The 22011-nt window shown below is 39.9% G+C and overlaps 1 protein-coding gene across 7 annotated transcripts in view; it reads right to left on the bottom strand.

The window, feature by feature from the left end:
- Window positions 1–22011, bottom strand: part of ccser2a (coiled-coil serine-rich protein 2a) — a 58422-nt gene that overhangs the window by 19237 nt on the left and 17174 nt on the right. For 6 of the 7 annotated variants that reach the window (XM_031308181.1, XM_035992099.1, XM_031308171.2 and 3 more), the window contains 5 exons: window positions 18088–19580; window positions 17790–17995; window positions 5034–5127; window positions 2069–2177; window positions 1775–1955 (listed from right to left, as the gene is read on the bottom strand). In XM_031308181.1, the coding sequence (XP_031164041.1) occupies window positions 1775–1955; window positions 2069–2177; window positions 5034–5127; window positions 17790–17995; window positions 18088–19537 (2040 nt within the window). In that variant the 5' untranslated portion in view covers window positions 19538–19580. Of the gene's footprint in view, window positions 1–1774; window positions 1956–2068; window positions 2178–5033; window positions 5128–17789; window positions 17996–18087; window positions 19581–19796; window positions 19820–22011 lie in introns of those variants that run through there. The other variant, XM_035992097.1, reaches the window with a different exon arrangement.

Genomic DNA, 22011 nt, shown 5'->3' with positions numbered 1-22011 from the left:
ATTTGGTAATTACAATGTCATCAGAGCCCAAACTTATGTCTTACAATAGCATATTTTATCTGGCCAAGAGTCACAAAAAGGTATTTAATTTACATTGACATGAAATAGAAAAAAAAAAATTGAATTTGAACGTTTCAAAAGTTATAGTCAGCAAATGTATGGGCATTTTACTAATTATAAAATTATTAAATTGTCATTTTGTGGAAAATTATCAAATTGTTGTATAAATATTCAGTCAACTACTTGAAATTTAATTTCAAAACTACATTCCACCTGCTCCTTTTTCAGGTCAGATAGAATAATTCAGTTAGAACCAGCATGTCTGAATGTCTGAAGGTGCATAAAGCAAAGATCAATTAAGATTCGGCAAGTCTGGAGGTTCATTTTACAGTCGCTGCCTTGAGCTCAACATCATACAAAAAAAAACATAATTAAGATCAGAGTTACTTATGAGTCTACAGAAATATTATTCCTCTTGAGGCTATTTAGCCAAAGCGTTTGACTAATTGCAATGAGCACAATAAACACATCTGAAGGAGACATTTGATTTAAATGCAAACGCAAATATCACTTTTTTTGCTGTAGAGAGTAAATTGAGTCGAGGCATTCAAAATAATTTCATTTTACAGAGCGTGCAGTATTATGTGCTTGTGCCTCTGTGCATTTCGCGATTTCCAAGATGGGGTTGTGTGTTTTGTAGGAGTGTGGGTTTTGTGTGTTCATCATATATGCAAGAGCACATTTCTATTACTGAAAACTTTTATTTCTTTCCTCTCCTTCCCTGTCACCCTTTCTTCTTGTCATTGAAGGATTTCTCAAACTGACAGAAAGAAAGAACGGTCTTTTAAGTGATCAGTTTCACACAAGCACAAATATATACATATATATGCATATACAAATGCAACTACAAATGCACAATACCATTCACATACTGTGCATTGAAAGAGAAGGAGGCCTAGAACATCAAATAACTTAAATAATTGCTGTGAAGCTGGTACAGCACATTAAAAATACTTACAAAGACTTCCCCATCACAGCAGCTGAAATCAAACCCAAAATCCAGACAGTTTACAGTATGTGGCCTAATTATAAAACCAAAATAAAAGCCTGAGAGTGGTGACATGATCTGCGTGTGAATTGTGTGTGACATATTTAAAGGGTGATGCAACAGTGTTAGAACAATGACAATATATAAGAGTCACAACGTTTTCTTTCACTGGAAAGTGCATGCTAAACACATACTGTATCTGTGTTTGTGTTAGAGCTGGGCAATATATCGATATTATATCGATATCGTGATATGAGACTAGATATCGTCTTAGAATTTGGATATCGTAATATGGCATAAGTGTTGTCTTTTCCTGGTTTTATAGGCTGCATTACAGTAAAGTGATGTCATTTTCTGAACTTACCAGACTGTTGTAACTGTTCTATTATTTGCCTTTACCCACTTAGTCATTATATCCACATTACTGATGATTATTTATCAAAAATGTCATTGTGTTAATATTTGGTGAAAGCACCAATACTCAACACTACAATATCCTTGCGGTATCGATATCGAAGTATTTGGTCAAAAATATCGGGATATTTGATTTTCTCCATATTGTCCAGCTCTAGTTTGTGTGAGTGCATTTATGCATGTACCTACCTAACACATATATGTCTTTGTATATGTATGTGTTGCAGTCCTGTAGAACTGTATGCATATGTGTGAGAGTGTGCAATCGTACACGTTTGTGTTCATTCGTCTTTTTGCAAACATGGAACGAACCTGTAGCAACGTTTTGAGCCTGAGCAACTGGTTCTTGAGTGAGCTGCAGTCCTGAGTCATGTGTTCGAGTGTGAGTTCATCCAGCATCGCCATGTAGCCGTGCTGCCTGCCTTCAGAGGGGATGGGCCGTGAAGAGATCCTTGAAGCCTTAAGACCATCATAGTGCTGGACGACATGGGCCCTAAGAAAGAGACAGAGAGAAAAAACAATCACAGAGTCAGGCAGACAGAAAAACTAAATGATGTTGCCCTTGTGTTTGTACTTTTATACAGTGTTTTTTCAGGCCTTACCAACCTGCTATCATTGTAGAAGTGATCTGGTCCACTCCAGCGATGGTGTCTACGTCGCTGCCCCTGCCGGCCGGCCCTTTCTGAGCGCTCAAAGTGCGACATCCTGTCAGCGTCTATATAGGAAGAATTTAGAGCTTTAGCAACAGTAAAGAAACAGTAAAGAAACTGGTGCATGTCTTAAACAGAGAGAATGCAAATGAGATTTAAAAGGGCATATACACTGCGCTATCTGACCTGAAATGTATAAAGTCAGTGTTCGGGATATGCTGTAGATGCAGTATAGGTGCAAAGAATTCAAGAGAAGTTCAAGAAAATTACTTCTGTTCTGCTGTTATTTGTTCAAGTACATGTTTGTGGTTAAAGATGAGCAGTAGATTTATTTATTTATTTTTACTACCACTCTATGCTATATACACACGCACACACACAATTGCAAGACTATGAATAAATTGTTCCTATCTTGGGAAAATGAATACTGCTGTGTATATTTCAGATACTCTATTCTAGAATATCTGCATATAAATCATGATCTGATCCACCTCATTCTCTATTTCTCTCAACTGTCTCCATCATCAAACGCAAACACACGCTCACAAACACGGTGACAGGCCATTTCATTTTCAAGGAGGTAAAAGGGCACAGTATTTGGCAACACTCAATAGCATATAGCTGTGAAATGAACTGTGACCGCAACAAAATTGACAACTAACAGAGCGCAACCCCCAGGAAATCAAAAGGACCATATTCCAGATAGTCTTTAGACTGAGAGAAATAGAGGAGAAAGAGAGAAAGAAAAATAGAGATAAAGAAATACTGGCAGATTGAAAGACCCAATCCAAGGAATGCAGTTGGTTATAAAATACTTTACCCTGAGTGTCACCACATAGCACAGGAGCAGACAGTCTGTTTCATTCTGAACTGTTACATTCCAGGAAATTTCAGCGCTCCCAATAACTCCCTTTCAGTTCATAAAAAGTCCTCTAAAAAGTAATACAACAGGAATATATTCCAATTTATATAAAAAAAAAGTCCACAAAGGCAGAGAAACTCAGACGGAGAGTGGAGAGAAATGACTCCTTGTCCGGTCAGCTGGTGGCAGTTAAAGGGCCAGAGAGAGAATATCAACCCAGCTCCCACCCTGCCTGGTTCTGTCTTTGTTGACAGCCTTGTTTTTTTCTGGGAACTCCCTAGGAACTGGAGCTGGGGAGAAATGACTGTGGTTGCGGTGGTGAGAGAGCAGTGACTGGTTTGTGTCCAAGCTAGAAAGTCACCAGCTGAGGCAGGCAAGGGAGAAAAGCTAGGGCCTCTCTACTGTCACGGGACCAGACAACTAGAGGAAAATATTACATGGAGGCCCCTTCTACCCTTCCCTTTAGTTTTACTCCTCTTCTCCCCTTTCTCTCGTCCTGTTCTGTGGTGTGAGTCAGGGTGTCTTTGGGAGGGAGGAAACACTCTTCCCTATCCCGTGTCTCAGGGCCTGCCCTGTGGGTTGGACTCTTCAGCCTTTCTTGCTTTCACTCTGACTCTCATGACACTAGCCATGACATAGAGCGCTATAAATATGTCTGCTTCCCGAAAAGGAGTAGGAAGAGACGACACTCTAATGCACATTCCTTCGGAGTTAACATTCCTCTCCCTCTCTCGCTCTCTCTGTCTCTCTGTCGCCTTCTCTCAAAAACAACAAGATCACTGTTTACAGACTAAAGAATGATATCAGAGGCATAAAGCGGCCTCATTAATGTATACCCAGTTGAAAATGTATTAGGCACACCTAGCTAAAACTAATGCAGTCTAATACAACAGGCCTGCAATAAATCCTATCTTCAATGTTCAGTTGTTGAAGCTGTTAGAGAGGCGTTAATTCAACTTCATGGTCATTTTGGAGGCTTTAGTTGGGTAAATATTGGAAACACCTCTCAGTGTGACAGAATGCAAAACAACAGCACAACAATCTACTTTTCTCTCAAACACCAATATTATAGCTTTCATAAAGAATTTACTGCAGAGCTGTTGCAGTGGACTGCATTGCAAAGTGTACCTAATAAACGGGCACCTGTGTGTTCACATGTATGTGCATGGGTGTGTGTACTTCAATAGGGCTGGCTTCAGGACTGACAAGGGAAAATTCACTTCCTAGAATTCATTATGTCTCATGACAGATGAGGTCAATATTCCTAAATCCTTCTTTCCCTCTCCCTTCCTCCTCTCATGTATGTGACACACACTATCCAATGAATCCATAATAACGTTGTCAACACTATCACTATGTAGTAATAATGTGACCCGATTACCTTTAACACCTACAAAAAAGCTATTTTACTCAATTCCAATGAGAATGGCAATTGAATACATTTACAGAGTGAAAATGAGTAACAGAGAACGCTCCTACGACTTCAATACATGATGACATCCAGATGGGAGTGGGCTGTGTTGATGTGGAACACTAAGCTATTAATCAAATCATGCTAACACCATACTGGTGTTGTCAAGCCAGTCAAATGTAAACTCAGCTCCTACTTAAGCCTATGTATGCACTGTGGACGTGCTGTTACCATACGCAAGTGTGTGTGTGTGCATCTGTTCATATAGACAGAGACAGACAGCTGGCTGAATACTTAATACAAGTTAGCTGCCTACCTGTCATTCAAGGCCAGTTGTGTGGCAGTGGTGGAGTTGTAATTAAATAACTCTTTAGCAACTAAATATTAAATGAGTAACAGCACTAAATAGACAACAAAGTGTCCATTAAAGGATTATAATGGATGTTGCAGAGGCAACTCTACACCCAAGGCCATGCAGGATTCAATTTATTCAAGCCATAATATGCCATGAAAGGATATTGCTGGAAAAAAGAATGCTCAGACCTTGGTAATGCATTAATTTACAACTATGATCAAAGCAGTTTTGCTGGAGGTGTGCGTGCGTGCGTGCGTGCGTGCGTGCGTGCGTGTCTGTGTGCATGTGCTGACCATGCAAGCCATCCTCTGGAAGGTCCACATCCAGCATGAGGTCATCTTCATCCAACTCTCCTGTTCCCGGAGGGTCCAGGTTGTTCAGGATATCCTGAGAACCACGGAAATCACAGGTAACATTGTGAGGCATTAGATAACATTATAGGCACATTATGAGTGCATTAGAGTCATTATATAATTTTGTCCCCGGGCAAAAGTGATTTTGTTCAGTAAGACCAACTACCAGGGGTCGGATACATGTAACTCTGCATAGATTCAGAAGCAAACAAAAAAAAAACACAATGCACAAAAGAGCAAATGTACAGATGTCGTCTTTGCCTGCGATTAATAAAACCTCGCAAAAAGTACATTTTTGTGTCACGCATCATTTTGAAATTGTGTGTATGCACATAAATGTAGTTCCCAATCCTCCAATTAGCAAACATCCTGTTTTGACATAAATCAGGATCCTTCTGTCCTTGGTCTGGTATTAGCAAGTCTTCCAACAGTGCCAAAGCAGCTTTTTGTTGCTACTAACCCATATTTTATTATAAGATATATAATAACATTATATGTATAATAGCAGAACACCTCTACAATGTAATCACTGCATAAATACAACCTTTGTGAAACATAATATACTTTATAGAATAGAATGTCATGCTGAACTCTTGCAATTATTATGATGTTTTTATTGTGATTATTTTTGTTTTAATTGCATTATGACATTTGTACAGTAATCTTTTCCCTGTTATTTATTTCTTAATACATATTTTCACTGCCAGTAATTTAATATTTTTTTAACTAACAATAGCAATTTATGAAGCACTGTCAATTAGTTTTTTTTCTATATTACTGTTTCACATGATTCTCTTACAACAGCTCAGAATATCCCATGCACCATGGATAACAGAACAGGCTTCTGGAAAAAAATATCACTCAATTATGAATCATAATACAGAACATTTTGAAAAGCCAATGAAAACACTTCTCATTACAGCCTCATAATATGCAGTTAGTCTGACTGCTGCGCTGCTATCTACAGAATAATTCAAAGCATATGCAAAAGCAACGAACTGAATCAATAGTTCAAAGCTTTATTTTTCAAGGCAATTTTGTTCTTCATGAAACTAAACTGACAGGGCTTTGACTAAAAGACACAAGCACAAAATTATTCATTATAGGAAATCGCATGTGCTGCACAACAACTGGCTGGCTCTCAGTGTTTTAGACTTAATGAAAAAGGAAATTGAATAAACAACACATACTTCTGTAGTCATCCAAATACTGTCAAACCAAGATTTTTTTGTCTTTGTTGTTTGAAGAGTCAACCTGTCTCATCGGTTTTATTCTCTCACTTCCTCTGTCCTCAGATTTATGTCTCTTTTTCCTCCACCCTGTTGCTCTCTTCTCTCTAACCTGATAACTCCCACCTTCTGGATATAAAGATTTTAACTTGATGAAGCAAGACATTGTGATGCATTTTTTAAAACATCTATTTAACCAGAATAGCTTTACTGGACGAGATGCTCTCTTTTTCACCCGTGTGTGTGTGTGTGTGTGTGTGTGTGTGTGTGTGTGTGTGTGTGTGTGTGTGTGTGTGTGTGTGTGTGTGTGTGTGTGTGTTAAAAAGAGCACCATCTATACATAGTACACCAGTCACACAACAAAAGCAGCAGAACAGCAGCAGCTGCGCATCCTCTAGCAGCACTGTATTTTTTCAGCCAAAGTACTAATGCGCACTGTGAGGTGATTGACAAAACTCACAACTCAGTTCAAAATCATACACTTAACCCTATAGTGTATTGACTATATCAAATTAGCACCTAACCACTCAATAATACATTCTTTTTCTTTTTTTCATTCCAGCAACATTCATAACTTACTTTATGTCTCTGTACTTTCCTTTCATTGACTGTCTTTGTTGTTATTGACAGAGTGTAGCTCCAGAGTACATTATATTTTACACAGTCTAAAATAGTCATTTATTAAGAGAAAACCACAATGCATGAAGGACCTGGGCTTAGGTTAATTACTGAAATTACATAACAGCAAATGTTCAGTCTGATACATTCAGTGTGTTCTGTTTTTTTTATATTTTGCTCTGCTGATGTGTTGCGCAGCAAGATGTTGAATCACTTCCTGCTGCAATTTTGCTTGCTCTAAGGGAATAATGATTTAACTTGTAGTAGAATATGAGTTTGACACATGCACATGCACATTTTCAAAATATCTTAAGACACCCAGAGGTGCTCCAGCAATCCAAATCCTGCAGCATGAGCAGCATTCTGAAAGGAAACAGCCAAAGGAAGGTCTTCCAATATACTCAGTTTCATGGCACAGTCACTGCATCCCACCGTAACATCAGATGAATCTTTCAACAAACAAGGCTGGATCAAACAATGATTAAAATCTTCAAAATCACTGGAAACGTTTTCAGGCTGAACTTCTCTCTCTCTGACAGTTTGCTCTCAAATGACCCAGTTGTCTGCACAACCGACTTGCAGAGCAAAAATAAAAGTTCAAACCTTAATTCTACTCTGCTTTCTTGGAGAGTATCTTTTGGAATCTCTGGTAGACATTTGGTTTCCATGTGATGAATGTAAATTTGCATCATCAGCCCAAAAGGGTTACAGCTTCAAAGAAAACACAAACTTCAGCATTAGATGAAAGTGTCAAATCAATGAGTGCCAGGGAGAAATCTTTAGACTGACTGTACTTGTTCTTCTCAGACATCTCTGTCTTCCTCTTCTCTTTTGTCTCACAAGACTTTTGAAATTAAATATCACTTGAGCTACTCTTATCAGAGAGAAGGGCTAGAAATCAACATAACAAATATTTTTTCCAAGATCATTACAATCATTTTGTGAAAGGCAAATACTTTTTTTTTAGAAGAATTACTAGATAGCTTATGCAGTGTCTTTTCATGGACTTGGTTTGGGAGTGATGTGCTTCGCTTCTGTTGCTGTTGCTGTGTGTGTGTGTGTGTGTGTGTGTGTGTGTGTGTGTGTGTGTGTGTGTGTGTGTGTGTGTGTGTGTGTGTGTGTGTGTGTCTCTTGTGTGACCTGTACTAAACAGCATAATTTCTTATACTCTATATCTTGCGGCTCGCTGGTGGTTTTGATGGAGGATGTCCGCTACTCATTTGCAGCTCTTGAACTAAGACCAATTTTTAACAAAAAATGTAAGATGTAAATATGTGTGAAATGTATGATAATCCAGTGCACCCACTTTAAAAAGCCTAATTGGTCTTATTGGTTTTACAGTGATAATTAGGTATCCGCTGTGAGCTCTGAGTGAGAAACTAATAAGCGGTGAGTCCGAACAACATCCAAATAATGACACCCAAATATGGGTTTATAAAGAAAAATACAGAATACCAGAAAATCTTTTTTTATATTGATTCTTCTTTTATTCTCTTCCCTTTCAACTCTGACTATAATAGGCTGTCAGTGTAGAGAGGGAGAAATACCAGATTCATACCAGTGTACTTCTACAGCATTAATGCTTAATAACAGAAAAAACTTTATGATTTGTGATCAAATCTACCGCTTCTTTCTCAATGTTACAGTAAGGTACAGATAATGAAACTCAACACTTTGATGTTTCACAGTGGATGAGGAAAGAGCAACCTATATTTTGTATATTTCATAGTATAAGAGATGCTTTTCAGTTTTATAGCCTATTGTGACCTGTTGCCTTTTGGGAGAGGGATTGTACAGTGGTCGCACAGTGTAATACAGAAGTGTTTGATATGTTCCTTATTTTTATAATGAAAATTGTATACAAAAGTACCCAGTGGGCAAATGCCACCTTAGTCCCCAGCAAGAGGATGTTGTCTGTCTTTGACACTTGCACCACTGTCTGTTCAAAACAAATGAGAATCAACTTATCCATAGCATTTGGGGTTTTTCTACTGTACCAAACTCACACCGAACCGTGACTCCTAAACCGGGGTATGAACTGTAAAATGAATTCTCTGTACTGTGCAATATCCTTTCTAATAATAGTTTATTTCTGTTGCGTTGTGCTACGCAGGCAAACATTTAGAGAACGAAACCGAGGCAGTGTGGAGGAGGCACTCTGAGTGAAATTGATGGCAGCTGGAGAACAGAGCAAAATAGAGTTAGGTAACCCTCAAATCAGCATGTTTTTCACAGATTTATCTTTTCTCCATTTCGTTTGGTGCTGAGATGTGCGTATTGTTGACAAAATAACAATAATGTGCTTCCTGTGCCATAGTGTATATGCCTTAGACATATAAAACAGACAGGAGTGTTGTTGCAATCAATGACAAACAAGCAGACACCTCAGGTGTCTGTGCTGTTTACACATTGCACTGTTTTTTAAGATGGTCGCAGTTTGAAAAGGATTTGTTTCTTAAGTGTAAGGTGTAGTTACTGTTATGAACAATGTAAGTAGTTTCATTCAAATTACGGTTTTGGTAACTTTAATAATATAATGAAATACTAACCTTTCCTTAGAAACGTAATTTATAGTGCAGTCCATAAGTATTTGGACAGTGATACATTGTGTTGGCTCTGTATGGCAGCACATTTAAACTCTAACAACAGAAAGCAATGACTATTAGGTAGGTGTATAATGCATATATATTGATGTCCTCATCTGAGGGTAGAAGCTCCTCCTGAGCCTCTCAGTGCTGACCCGATGTATTCGGTACCTTCTTCCCGACCTCAACAGGGAGAAAAGGCTGTTACCCGGGTGGTTTGGATCTTTAGTGATTCTCCTAGCCTTATTGTTGCAGCGCCTGGTGTAAATATCCTTTAGGCAGTGTAAGGTATAGAATGCCACATGTATTATGCATTAGAAACCTGATGTAGAAACTTCATTGTCGATTAATCTGTTAATAATTTTTCTCGATTAATCGATTAGTTGTTTGGTCTACAAAATTTTAGAAAAATGTTGATCAGTGTTTTCCATAATCCAAGATGACATCCTCAAACGTCTTGTTTTGTCCACAACTCAAATATATTCAGTTTACTGTGAAGAAACTAGAAAATATTCACATTTAAGAAGCTGGAATCTGAGAATTTCTACTATTTTTCTGACAAAATTACTTAAATCGATTAATCGATTATTAAAATAGTTGGCGATTAATTTAATAGTTGACAACTAATCAATTAATTGATAAATATTTGCAGCTCTAAACAGATGTAAGCAAAAACATTCAATGGGTCCCATTAATTAATTGTCATTGCCAGTTTAGTATCATTAGTATCAGATTACAGGACTTTCATCTAGATAATCTAGACAATTAATTTTTGTATATCCAGTCTAAAACAAAACTTTAGTTTGAGACAATGCTCAGAAATTAAGTTATAATGTTCTCATTTCTAACATTTAAGCAACAATAAGCTAGAGTAAATCTTACTGTAAAATGTTTTACAGTAAGATAATTGGCCATGACACAGTCCACACAGATGCACTGTGTGGATTGTGTCATAGCCAATTATGCAACTGCAAGTAAAATATAGTCAATAAACAGATTTTACTCAAACAACAAAACCTTGTCAGAGAAAATGGTTCTGCTTTTATGTTGCCAGCTAATATAGTATTGCGTTGTCTTACAGGGGCCCAATAAGCAGCCAATGTAAGATTGACAATATGTGAGGGCCAGTTGAGAGACAAAGTGGTTATAAAAGGCAGCATGGTAATGATCTGCAGTAAAATATGAGTCATGACTGTGGTCAAACACTAAAGGGAGTCATGATGGATAATGATGGAAGTATAGGCTGTAATTCTGAATGACTCAGACTGCAGTTCTCACAGATTGTGTGTTATGGTCTCCATTGAAAGCACTGAATGCACCAAAAGAGGAACACAAAAAAAACATTGTTTACCTCAAAGGGCTTCTGCTGTTAATTTAAAATCAAGACAAACAAAAGCAGGTGAGCTATAAGCCTCATTAATGCAATAGCATAGCCGCTTCACTGGCAGCATGTTCCATAAATGGCTCAACACTCTGCAGACAAAAGGCTTAAGCACCTCACTCATTTTAACACTAATGAATTGACCTGTCTCAACCTGGCTCCCCAAAAGCCTAAAATTAGAGGCAAAATAAATAAATTAGGGATAAGAGGCAGCGTAACTCTGCAGCTTTGAGGAAAAGGGAGAAACTAAAGGATTACAGGACCACCAGGAGTTTGGCTGGAAAACAGAAAGGGAAAAGAGGGGGAGAAGGCCAAATGAATAAAACCTCAACAGGAGAAACAACAAACTGGTAAAATAAAGAAAATGTCAACAGCAAAAAAAAAATGCCAGTTATCCAATAGCAGGATGAATAAGAACTGTCAGAATTGTAAGATGCAAAAGGAAAACATCCGGGAGTTTTCCGTGCAAGGTTTCATGCTGCAAGGTGGGACACTGGGCTGTAATTTGAAAGGGAAATGTATTTCTTATAATGAGAGACACTCCAATACACAATTAAATCAACAGAGCAGTTCTTAAGGACACAGGTCCAATCCAAAACTTACCATTAAAATGAGTTTGACTAATTCTCAGTTACTTATCCATTGAAATGTGACCATAAAGTTTGATTTAATGTAAAGATAAAACATTGCACCTGATGATACATTGTGAGGATAATGTGATGCAATACAAAATAGTAATGCATATTACATTTGAGACCGTTAATGTGGTTGATGAGAATCCGATAGAGATGGGCTGATTGTAGTTATGTTGTTTTCAATTTTATTATATCTAAGGACCAAATATTTGGTGACTCCTGAGGAGAGAAAATATTAGCTGTACTTAAAAATATAAAGCAATCCAATAGGACAAACAACAAACAAAAATGTCTACAGCCAAACTACTAATTTCATTCTTCTGAGTTTCAACAAAAATCGAACATCATAAGCTTCACAGAGGTTATAAGTATCATGGAGGTATTGTACTGGATTCTAGTTAATTTCAGAGGTGTTGTTATTATTGTGTCCACCTTGATGTAAATATGAGAAAGTATCTATACTATTTCAGCTTCTCTCTATATCCTATGCATTATGAGCTCTTGTGAGTTGCCTGACAAAATAAAATAAGCAATCTCAAACACTCAAAAATACTTCAACCATTTGAATATAAATTGCGCCCAGCCTACTGATGCTGTTGCACTGCATGAAAAATTGTGCTGAGGCCCGGGAAACATTAACAGTCACTAAGACAAGTAGCCATCCATTTAACAATGCCAATTTTTTAAAGCTGGTACTGCAACGACCTGCATGGGAATGTTATTATCAACTCAGGTATACCCACTCCTTGATTTTGCACAGAGGCATAAGAATGCAGATAGAGCCATATATAGCCAGAAAAATACTGGGACACACGAACCAGGAACACTAGCAAGCACACACTTGTTGTGTGTCTTAAGGACGCACAGTGCCTCCAAGTGGACTGAGCCCACCACTGCAGCATGGCAAACTAAACCTGCTTAGAACTGAATATCTCATCCATTCTCTCATACCTACAAGAAACAAACAGGGAGAGTATGCTTACACATAAATTATATAAACACTAGTTGCTTTCTATCTAAAGAGGATTACATTGTTTTATTTGCTTAGAGCCATGATTGCATGCCTTGCCTTTTTACATGTCATTAGGATTGGGCCTAATTACCCTGCATGTTTTTCTCCAGCATCTAATTCAGAGCAGGAGGCTTTTCACATGCACAAGCTCAAGAAAGACGCTTTACTGGCATTTTGTTCAACTACTAACAAACTGTGATACACATTGTTTGATGCCTCGACTTTGTCATTACAGACCACATAGATTATACAGGATAAATCCGAAAGAATTACAAATCATTTAGGACACAGACGCTGCTTTGTGACAGGATTATATTCGTGGTTTTCTTCTCCTCATTATGAGGAACAATTTCCTCAGTAAACAAGGGAAGAATGAGCAAGAGAGAGACACTAACAGATGGAAAGACAGTAATAGAAAATACTGCAGGAGAAAAAGGGGTGGGATCGAGAGTGCATCCAATTACAGTAAGTGGGCTCATTTCCTCTAATCAAATAGCTCAGTTAAATATCTCAAAGGCAGATTCCCCATAGAGCTGATCTTCACACATCAGCAATCAGTCACTAAGTCTATCCCTTTCTCTCTCGGGTTTCTACTCTTTTCCGCTTTACTTATTTTTTCCTCTCTAGCTCCCACTTACTCAACAGCCATCACCATGCCTTTCCCTCTCTTATAGCAAGGACTATCAATATTCTTTTCTTCTCTGAACAGAGATTTGTACCTGACTAAGGGATGTTATTTCTCTTCTCATTTAACATACTGTAATGGGAAGATTTTCTTTTCACGTTTCATAGAAAGGTTTCACAAAAGCCTCAAATATGCATTCATTCATTTCTCCACAGATTTCTACCGGTGTTGGGTCTGCTGCATAGGGTGGGAATGAAAGCTGCTACTGATGCAATAACAGCCCCCAGTCATAGTCACAGGGGACAAACATCCTCTAGTTAAACACAAACTAGTAGCCCTGTGGCTGTTTTATTCTGGTAGAATAGAACAGCATTAGATATTGAGTATTAGATCTCTCTAATCACCCGCAATTATTTTGATTACAAAATACATGATAGTATCTTGTACAATAATAATAGCCTAATTGAGTGTAGAACTGCAGTCAAATAATTTAAAAAGCATCTTGTACTTCTGATTGTGGCACAATCACACAGAAGAAGATACTTCTTCTAGGACTGATTAAAATTCTCTAATCCATCCTTGATTATTCTGTTATCCACTGTAGAATATTGTTTCTATACAGTAAAGGACGTAGATTCAAGTGGACTATGCCATGGCGAAATACAAAAACTATGGTCTGAGCTATTGTCTCCAGTCTGCTATTGTAGAATGTCAATCACACTTTGACATCAAAACGCATGACATTTTACCTAATCTGCTACACAAACATGTGCATGCATGCACACACACACACACTCGCACACGCACACACCTTAAAGGACAATTCCAGAGCAAAATGAACCTAGGGGTTAAGAACACATGATTATCGAGTAGGGATGTCCAGATCCGATCACATGATCGGAAATCGGGCCCGATCACATGGTTTCAGACTCGATCGGAATCGGCCGTTACCTCCCGATCAGGACTCGGATATATATGTATATATATTCTCATTCTTTTTTAACACATCTATAGTTATGCGGTAGCACAGAGTTAGACCCTTTTGACTCCACACAGAAACAGCAACGCGTGCGGCATGACATCACTTTGTTGCAGAGACGCTATTGGTTAAATGCCGGCAAAGTAGAACACGGAAGCAGCTTGAAGCGGAAAGCACGAGTATGTCTGCGGTCTGGAGGTATTATAAAGTTGATGACAACAACATTGCCATAGCAAACTGTGAGATCTGCAACAGAAGTGCTCTGATTGTTAACAGAGTTGTTGAATGTTAAAATAAGGTGAATTAAATAAAAAATAAGGAACATCCTGGATCTGTTTTTTCGCTCTTCTTTATTCTTTTTTTATATATTATAGAAGTATCAGATCGGGACTCGGTATCGGTAGATACTCAAAATCAAATGACTCGGACTCGGACTCGAGGGCAAAAAAACCTGATCGGGACATCCCTATTATCGAGTTAACCGTTCTCTGGGCTATGTTTTCATGCTAATCAAATGTGTCTCTAGCTTGAAACAAGCTACCGCAAACCGCTGATTAGCTTATAAAGCTATTCGTCGGGGCATGGGTAAAGTAAAAAGAAATCTCTATTTCTATACCCCTAACAAGGCTCAAAATAGCACCACACTTCAACGGTAGCATAATGAGGGTCCCTACATGTAAACCGAAGCATTGAGAACTTTGTAAGTGTACAGACAGTTTATTAAAAAGATAGATTATAAAGACCGTAGCGTTCACGTATACAAGCAGGCACCATCTTGGGAAAACAGTCATGACCAGTCGAACGACGAACGACGTGCAACCAGTAACCAGTAACATAGCTTAAGCACAGCGCTCGTCGTTCGATTGGTCATGACCAGATGGAAATAGCGATTTCTTTTTACTTTACCCATGCCCCGACGAATAGCTTTATAAGCTAATCAGCGGTTTGCAGTAGCTTGTTTAAAGCTAGAGACACATTTGATTAGCATGAAACCATATCCCAGAGAACGGTCGACTCGGTAATCATGTGTTATTAACTCCTAGGTTCATTTTGCGCAGGAATTGTCCTTTAAGACATGCTGAATGACTCTTAATCAGATACACATGGCTAAAGCACACGTGCTTGTAATGACAGCACCAATGAGCACCTACTGTACAGACAGAGCATACACATACACAGCACACACACACATAATGCTCTCTCCTCCTTTTCTTATTGCTTTGGTAGTTGCTACAGATCCATTATTGCGAGATAAACATGTTACATTTTCAGTGACTCGAAGCTTGTGTCAACATCACATGGTAAAAGTAGTAAACACATAAAGCTTATATCATTTCTAATCCAGCTCATTTTAAGCTCTTTACGCATTCCTGAAATCAGGTGCTGTGGTACAGTAATACAGAGAACCAAAGCGAAGGCCAGCAAGACTATTAACACACAGTTGGTGGCCAGGTCAGCATTCCTCTCAGGGAGAGAGAGGGCTTGGCATGAAACTGCCGGTGAGAGCTGGCAGAAACCTCTAGACAGTTTAGCTTTCCCTTTCAGCCTTTGTTCTGCTCGTTTAATCCCCAATTACAAAAGGAAGGAGGAATTATTTAAAAGTGGAACTGATTAATGGATTGAACCACATACAGTGTTTGTCATGCTAAAAAGGTCTGCTGTTATAACCAGGTCTACAAGTACAGTATATGTGCTTGATAATGGCCTCAAAGTTTATTAACTGAACAAAGTCAACCCCTTATTAAGGGACATTTACTTTAATGACATAACAAATAAGACCTCCATTACTGTACACAGCACATCAAACACTTGGGCTAACTCTAAAGAAGTTTAACTTTTCTAATCACAGACCAAAGAGAAGGATCTTAAGATTGCATACTACCACATATTTCCATTTTTTACAGATAAAAATATCATCTCATTAATAATAGAATAATAGTGATACTACAGGGCTTGCAAATGTACGCTTTATCACATTACTTCAAAGTGTAGAATCTAGAGAGTGTGCTTGAGGGTAATTTAGGTTTAGCTCATGAAGCTAACATTAAGTACATTATGTTTTCTTAAACATATATTGCAGGCCCACATTCTTTTGAGCTGGTCTTTTGATGCTTGAACTCTTGTCTCTAGCGCCCATGGAAAAGTTACAAGAAGTCCATTTGTGTAATATGAATCAGACCACTTTTAGGGCGTTTTCACACATGAAAGTCCGAACCAAGGTCCGGACCAAGGTTCATGTTTTTGTTACATTGTATACATTTGATCCGGTAAGTTTTGGTTTCACACTGCAGTTATGCAAGCGCACTAAAGATCTAAATGTGACAAAACTACGTCCTGCCGTCATCACATACATGAGCTGCGTCTCCAGATACTTATAATTGACTGGTTTGTTGACAGGCTTTCCCGTCCTCTCGTATCCTCTCTCTGTGTCGAAGTTTTTTCAACTGACTGCTGCTCTCCCCTACTGCCGCGGCTCTTTTTGTTTTGTTGTGTTGTTGAGAAGCGAGACACAGAAACTTTCTTTCTGGAGAATTTATTCAGAGACAGACGGAAACCTACACTGTACATTTACTACCACTTAACAAATAAACTGCTGATGTATTCTCAGCTCTGATAGCCGACAGCTGTCTGCTCTGAGCGCATTCAACGTCACACACTCTCTCACGTAGCCTACACACTAAGCACCGAGCTATTCCTTAAAGGAGCTTCCCCGGTCTTGTAACACAAGGAGAGCCTGCCAGAGTTTCTTGTATTTGGTCCGAAAGTCCGAACCATCCAAAAAATGCTTTCACACTATAAACGAACCGGACCATGGTCCAGTTTGGTCCGGACCGAGACCACCTCTTTTTATCGGACCAAAATTTGGTCTTTTGATCCGGACCGTGGTCCGGGGGAGGTTTCACACCTGTAATTTTGGTTCGGATCAAACTAAAAAGTCCGGACCAAATGAGGTATGTGTGAAAACGCCCTTAATGGGCCATAGCCTTTTCTTTCAACCCTACCCCTCTTAAAAACGACTGTACTACAAAATGAACCCACTTCTCAGTCACACAAGCCTATTCTTTGCCAACTAGCAATCAGTTAAAGCTGCAATGGTGTTCTCTGAAGTTCTTAGCCTTAGTATCGTATCATCATCGCTAAAGGGTTTTGGCTGCTCTTGACCCGTTTCCATTTCTGAAATATGCTACAAAACAATCTGCCAGTTGACATAAAGTGAGGAGTGGAGAGCATGAGCAGCTTGTTGGCAGACACTACAACTAAAGTGCTTACTTCCTTCCTTACTTTAATATTATAATTAACAATTGAGATATACTTCGAAACATAAAGTATCAGAGCTGAAACTTATATTTGATTTCCTACCAATGAGTCAATCAACAGAACATTTTTAACCTTTAACTTAAATAACATTAAGTGAGTTAGTCGCTCATGTTTAATTCATATCAGTTTCTTTGACTAAAGAATTTCTGGAATTATGGAATTTTCTTGCAAAAGAAGTGATAGATGATATCTTTCTGACAGCAGTGGGAATAATTGGAACCAGCAGCAAAATATTTTTAAATTATGTCAGATTTTAGGTTTTCTTTTGCATTTAACAATGTTAAAATTCATCAAAGCTGGAAACTGGGACTCACCATGCTGTTGAGCTCTGAATCATCATAGCTGTCACATGGCCCAGGCCCCCCAAGGGGCTCAAGACCATCTTCATCCCACATGTAGGTTCCACCAGAGCTGTTGGAGGGTGATAACTCCACAGACGAAGCCTGAAGGACATCACCCTGCTCTGAAGACAAATCCAGTGGTCCCTGGGAGTCCTGCATAGGGCTTTCTTCTGTATTTCCTGAAGAACAAATATAAACACAAGACTGAACTGACACAAATGTAGCACAAACATTTAGTTGAATGTTTTTTCAATTGTTTTTTTCAATTTACCTGCCATATCCATAGTGTCCCAATCAAGGTTCTCATTGAGAAAGCTTTGTAGGCGGGTTTGGGTAGTGCTGCCAGTTTTCCTGTTGTCAGGCAGGTCACTATCACTGAACACATCTCCCACACAGTCAATGTCATCTAGAAACTCTTCACTGATATCGCCTCTGTCTAGAGATGAGGCAGAAGACAAGGACATGTCCTCCAGAGTCTCGCCTGCTGTCTGGCCAGAGCTCTTCCTAAGCATACTACTTCCTCCTCCTTTTTCTCCTCCAGAGCTTCCATCACTGTCACTGTGTGAGTCTGCCTTGGCAGCTTCGACAGTTTGCTCAATGTCTTTTGCTATCCCTAATAGCCCTGCACATTCAGAAGCAGCTGAAGGTTTGATATCCCCCTTGACCCTTCCTGGAAAAAGTGGCTTCTGTTGCTTGGCCTGCCCAGATCGAGACAGCCTGTAGCCCAAAGACCCCCCACTGCCTCCCAATGATTTGGTCAGCACACTACTGGGAAGCAGAGGCTTCTTTAGAGCACTGGGAGTAGTGGGTGCTGGGGAGATCGAGAGGGTGGGCAGAGAGGAGGCAGCTGAAGAAGTTCTACTGTACTGAAGTCCTCCACATAGACCTCCTGAACCTCCAAGGCTGCCATTCATGCCCCCCAGTCCTAAACCCACTCTTCCATTGCTCAGCTGAGGGGGTTTAAGGAAACTACTCCGAGGAGGTCGAAGCTGAGTGTTTGCCAGAGGCTTGGCTAGCTCCACAGCGCGGTTAAATGAGAAAGACCGTGTCATAGGCTGGCTGGTGGGCGAGGGAATCTGCTTGAAGTGAGTGAAGCTGTTCGAACGCACCATGTTGTCCAGCGCCAAGGTCTTAAGGCTGTCACTGGACTGGGACAGGCTGTCTTGAGAGCTGCTTCTGGGAGAGCTGGATCCTAACCTTGGCCGCACAAGACGGGACTCTGACCCTGTTTGAGCAGGAATGCTGGAGCCATTATGGCCCTTTTTAGGACTTACGTTTAGTGGGCTTTGGCCTAGCTTGGTCCCTACTTTGGGACTCATCGTCAAGGATTGCTTGGGGATGGCCTTGGGACTGGAGACCGCCACCATGAAAGCACCTGATCTTCGCATCTTGGGTGTCACAGGAAAGCCATTCTTTACCTCCTTTGCCACTGAGGGAAGCTGTATCTGAGCCTTGTCTTCAACTCCATCCTCAGGGCTGGCTGGGGTGGTGACGCCAGTGGGGGTTGTCCCCTCATCTCTCTTCAATTTCAGGGAAAAAGGAGAGGCACAGATTACACCATTTAGCCGTGTTCCTGGGGGAGTGTTCTTACCATCCTGGGTAGAGGTGGTTGGCTGTGTGGAACCATTGGACAAGGGGCTAGCGCCACCAGTCGAGGAGCGTCCACCAAATTTAGGCAATCTGGATACCATGGCAGACCTGATGGGTGCTTTCTCTTCCATTAGATGCCAACAAAGGCATGGATGAATGTGTAATTACACACAACTACAGAAAGAATACACAAAAAGAGATGATTAGATTTAAGTGTGCATGATTTGACTTCGGACACTGACAAGTAGCTATATATCTTTGACTGGTAATATAGTACAGAGATTTGTTTTTCTGTCTATGACAATAACCACCACTATGAAAAGTTCCATTATAGATTAAGTGAAAGAAGAAAGTCAAATGTAGTTGAAAAACACACATTAGCAAGCGCACTCAGACACAGTAACAATACAAAGGGTAGTCCTGTCCACCTGCTGCAGTGATTGCATGTCTTCTTTTTAAAGATCGCTGACTGTGAGAAGCATTAGGGATTAATCTGGCAAGCTTACAGGGCGACTTGAGACTTTGTCACGGCAAGTCTGGCTGATGCTTTCCCGTGGTCATGGGAGGGACATATTGGAGGAAGGGCTAAATTAAATGTTTTTATGCAACTGGTACATGATCACAAATTCCAATCACACATGTCATATCTGCTGTCTATTCCTTAAACATTGTGCTAAGTACCTGTGACTCTATTAAAAAAAGACAGCAAAAAATGTATAAACTAAATCCAGTGCCAGAAACAGAATAGTGTTCTTGTTATGATCTGTTTAAGACCATGCAATTGTAACATAAAATCTCCCAAAACTGAGGCCGTCGGACCGCCTGGCAAGGTCGGTGACTCGAGTCTGTTCGGTGTGTCCCGTGCCGTGAGCAACGTGTCTGAAAGTTGTAAGTCTTCTGGCAGCTGTGCCAAGAGAAATCTCAATCATTCCGAATATTGCAGAGACGGAGAGCGTAGGTATATGTAAGGAGATAACATAGGCACAGGATAATTATTGCTAACTAAAATGCTAATTAGTAATTAAACTTAAACAGCTAATGTGAGACGAAACTGCCTGCGCGCTTCTCCTGTACTATACAGTAATTCCTCTACTATGTGACAGTAAGTCGCGTGGTTTTGACACAATCGTTAGCCTATTTTTACAAAAACGTCTGCTACGGAGCCATAACGTGAGGTACAAGGCAATGGAGCCTTTTATACATTGTCGTGTTTCTTTAGAAATAAACAATGGACAAATAGAGTCTTTAAACGCTTTTGATGTAAAGTTATTCGCTGTCAAAGTGACGTCAAAATGAATGGCAGTCAATGGAATACTAACGGGAGGTGATTGCTTGGTAGCATCAAAATGGCGCCATAGGAGGTTCGCGGTCTGAGGAGAAGCTTACCCCCTTGATTCTGAACAAGCCGCCATGACAGTCTGGCTGTGAATTTCCGGAGAAAAAAGACCCACGTGACACGTTCATCCAATCAGCTGCCGGTTTTCATTTTCTGGGAAACAATCATAGACTGTTAATAGAAACAATACAGAGAAGCGCCGCCTGCTGCTATGGAGACGTATTACGTTTCGCGCACGCGCAGAGTGTACGCTCAAGTCGGCGTCGCCTCAGTGTGTTTTGCGACATTTTTTGGACCTCGGGGACCCGACTGATCAGTCCGACTGCCTTTTCTGCCGACGGTCGGGTGTCTTGTTGGTGTGTAAGCACCTTAAATAAAAGAAATAAACAGGACATTCTTAATGAGAAGTTAATATAATGATGAGCTTCAATATTTTAAGAGTTTCACACATGACACGACCTGTAGCTGGCACGGGTTTTAGAGGATATGGCACCAACACGCCTGGCCAACAAAAGAATGGGCAAACGGATAGACCGTGCCTGGGAGACAAGGGGAAACCAGTGCTGGGAAGGTGGCCAGCACACTGTGAATAGTGAATGGAGGATGTACAACATGTAAAGCCAATGGAGGAAGAACAAAGGGCTGTTTCCTGCTACTCATTGTTAAATTTATTCAATTCCAATCAGCCATGTGACAAGTGTACACGTGTTGGTGGTGCACCTGCGTGATCCATCTGGCTAGTGCTGGAAGATTATGAATAGGAAAGTTACTGAGATCCAGATGGCTGGTGTGGTTAGCAGAAAGAGATACATCTGCATGAGGGAGCAAAGCAGTTACTTAAAACTGTTTGTAGACTGTTGCCCTCGAAAAAATTGTTGTTGCATCAAATAATATTAATATTCACAAATGCTAATTAACCTTTAACAAATGCATGCTCCCATGTGAGTGGATCCGTTGACAAACTGGCACAAAGGCAGATACTAGAGCAGAAGGGTGGGGGAGGGGTGTTGTGTTACAATGTGGGTCACCTATTCTGTAAAAAAAATAAAAAAATAAAACTGTACCACACTGCCCCACATTCCCATGCACAGACACACGTGTCTACAATCAAAGTGACACACTCACCACTGACACAGAAGTCTGGCTATGCCACCACCCTAAGCTGCTTCAAAAACACACACGGGCACAAACACTAAAACACATAGTTACACACAAAATCAGGTCAGCATGTGCAGGCAGGGCAACCAAAGCCTCTTTGCCCCGGGGAAG

Source organism: Sander lucioperca, chromosome 15 (genome assembly GCF_008315115.2).
Source record: "Sander lucioperca isolate FBNREF2018 chromosome 15, SLUC_FBN_1.2, whole genome shotgun sequence".
In the NCBI taxonomy this organism is placed as follows: domain Eukaryota; kingdom Metazoa; phylum Chordata; class Actinopteri; order Perciformes; family Percidae; genus Sander; species Sander lucioperca.
Note: the sequence above shows the minus strand (reverse complement) of the source record. Positions and strands in the feature narration are given on the sequence as shown.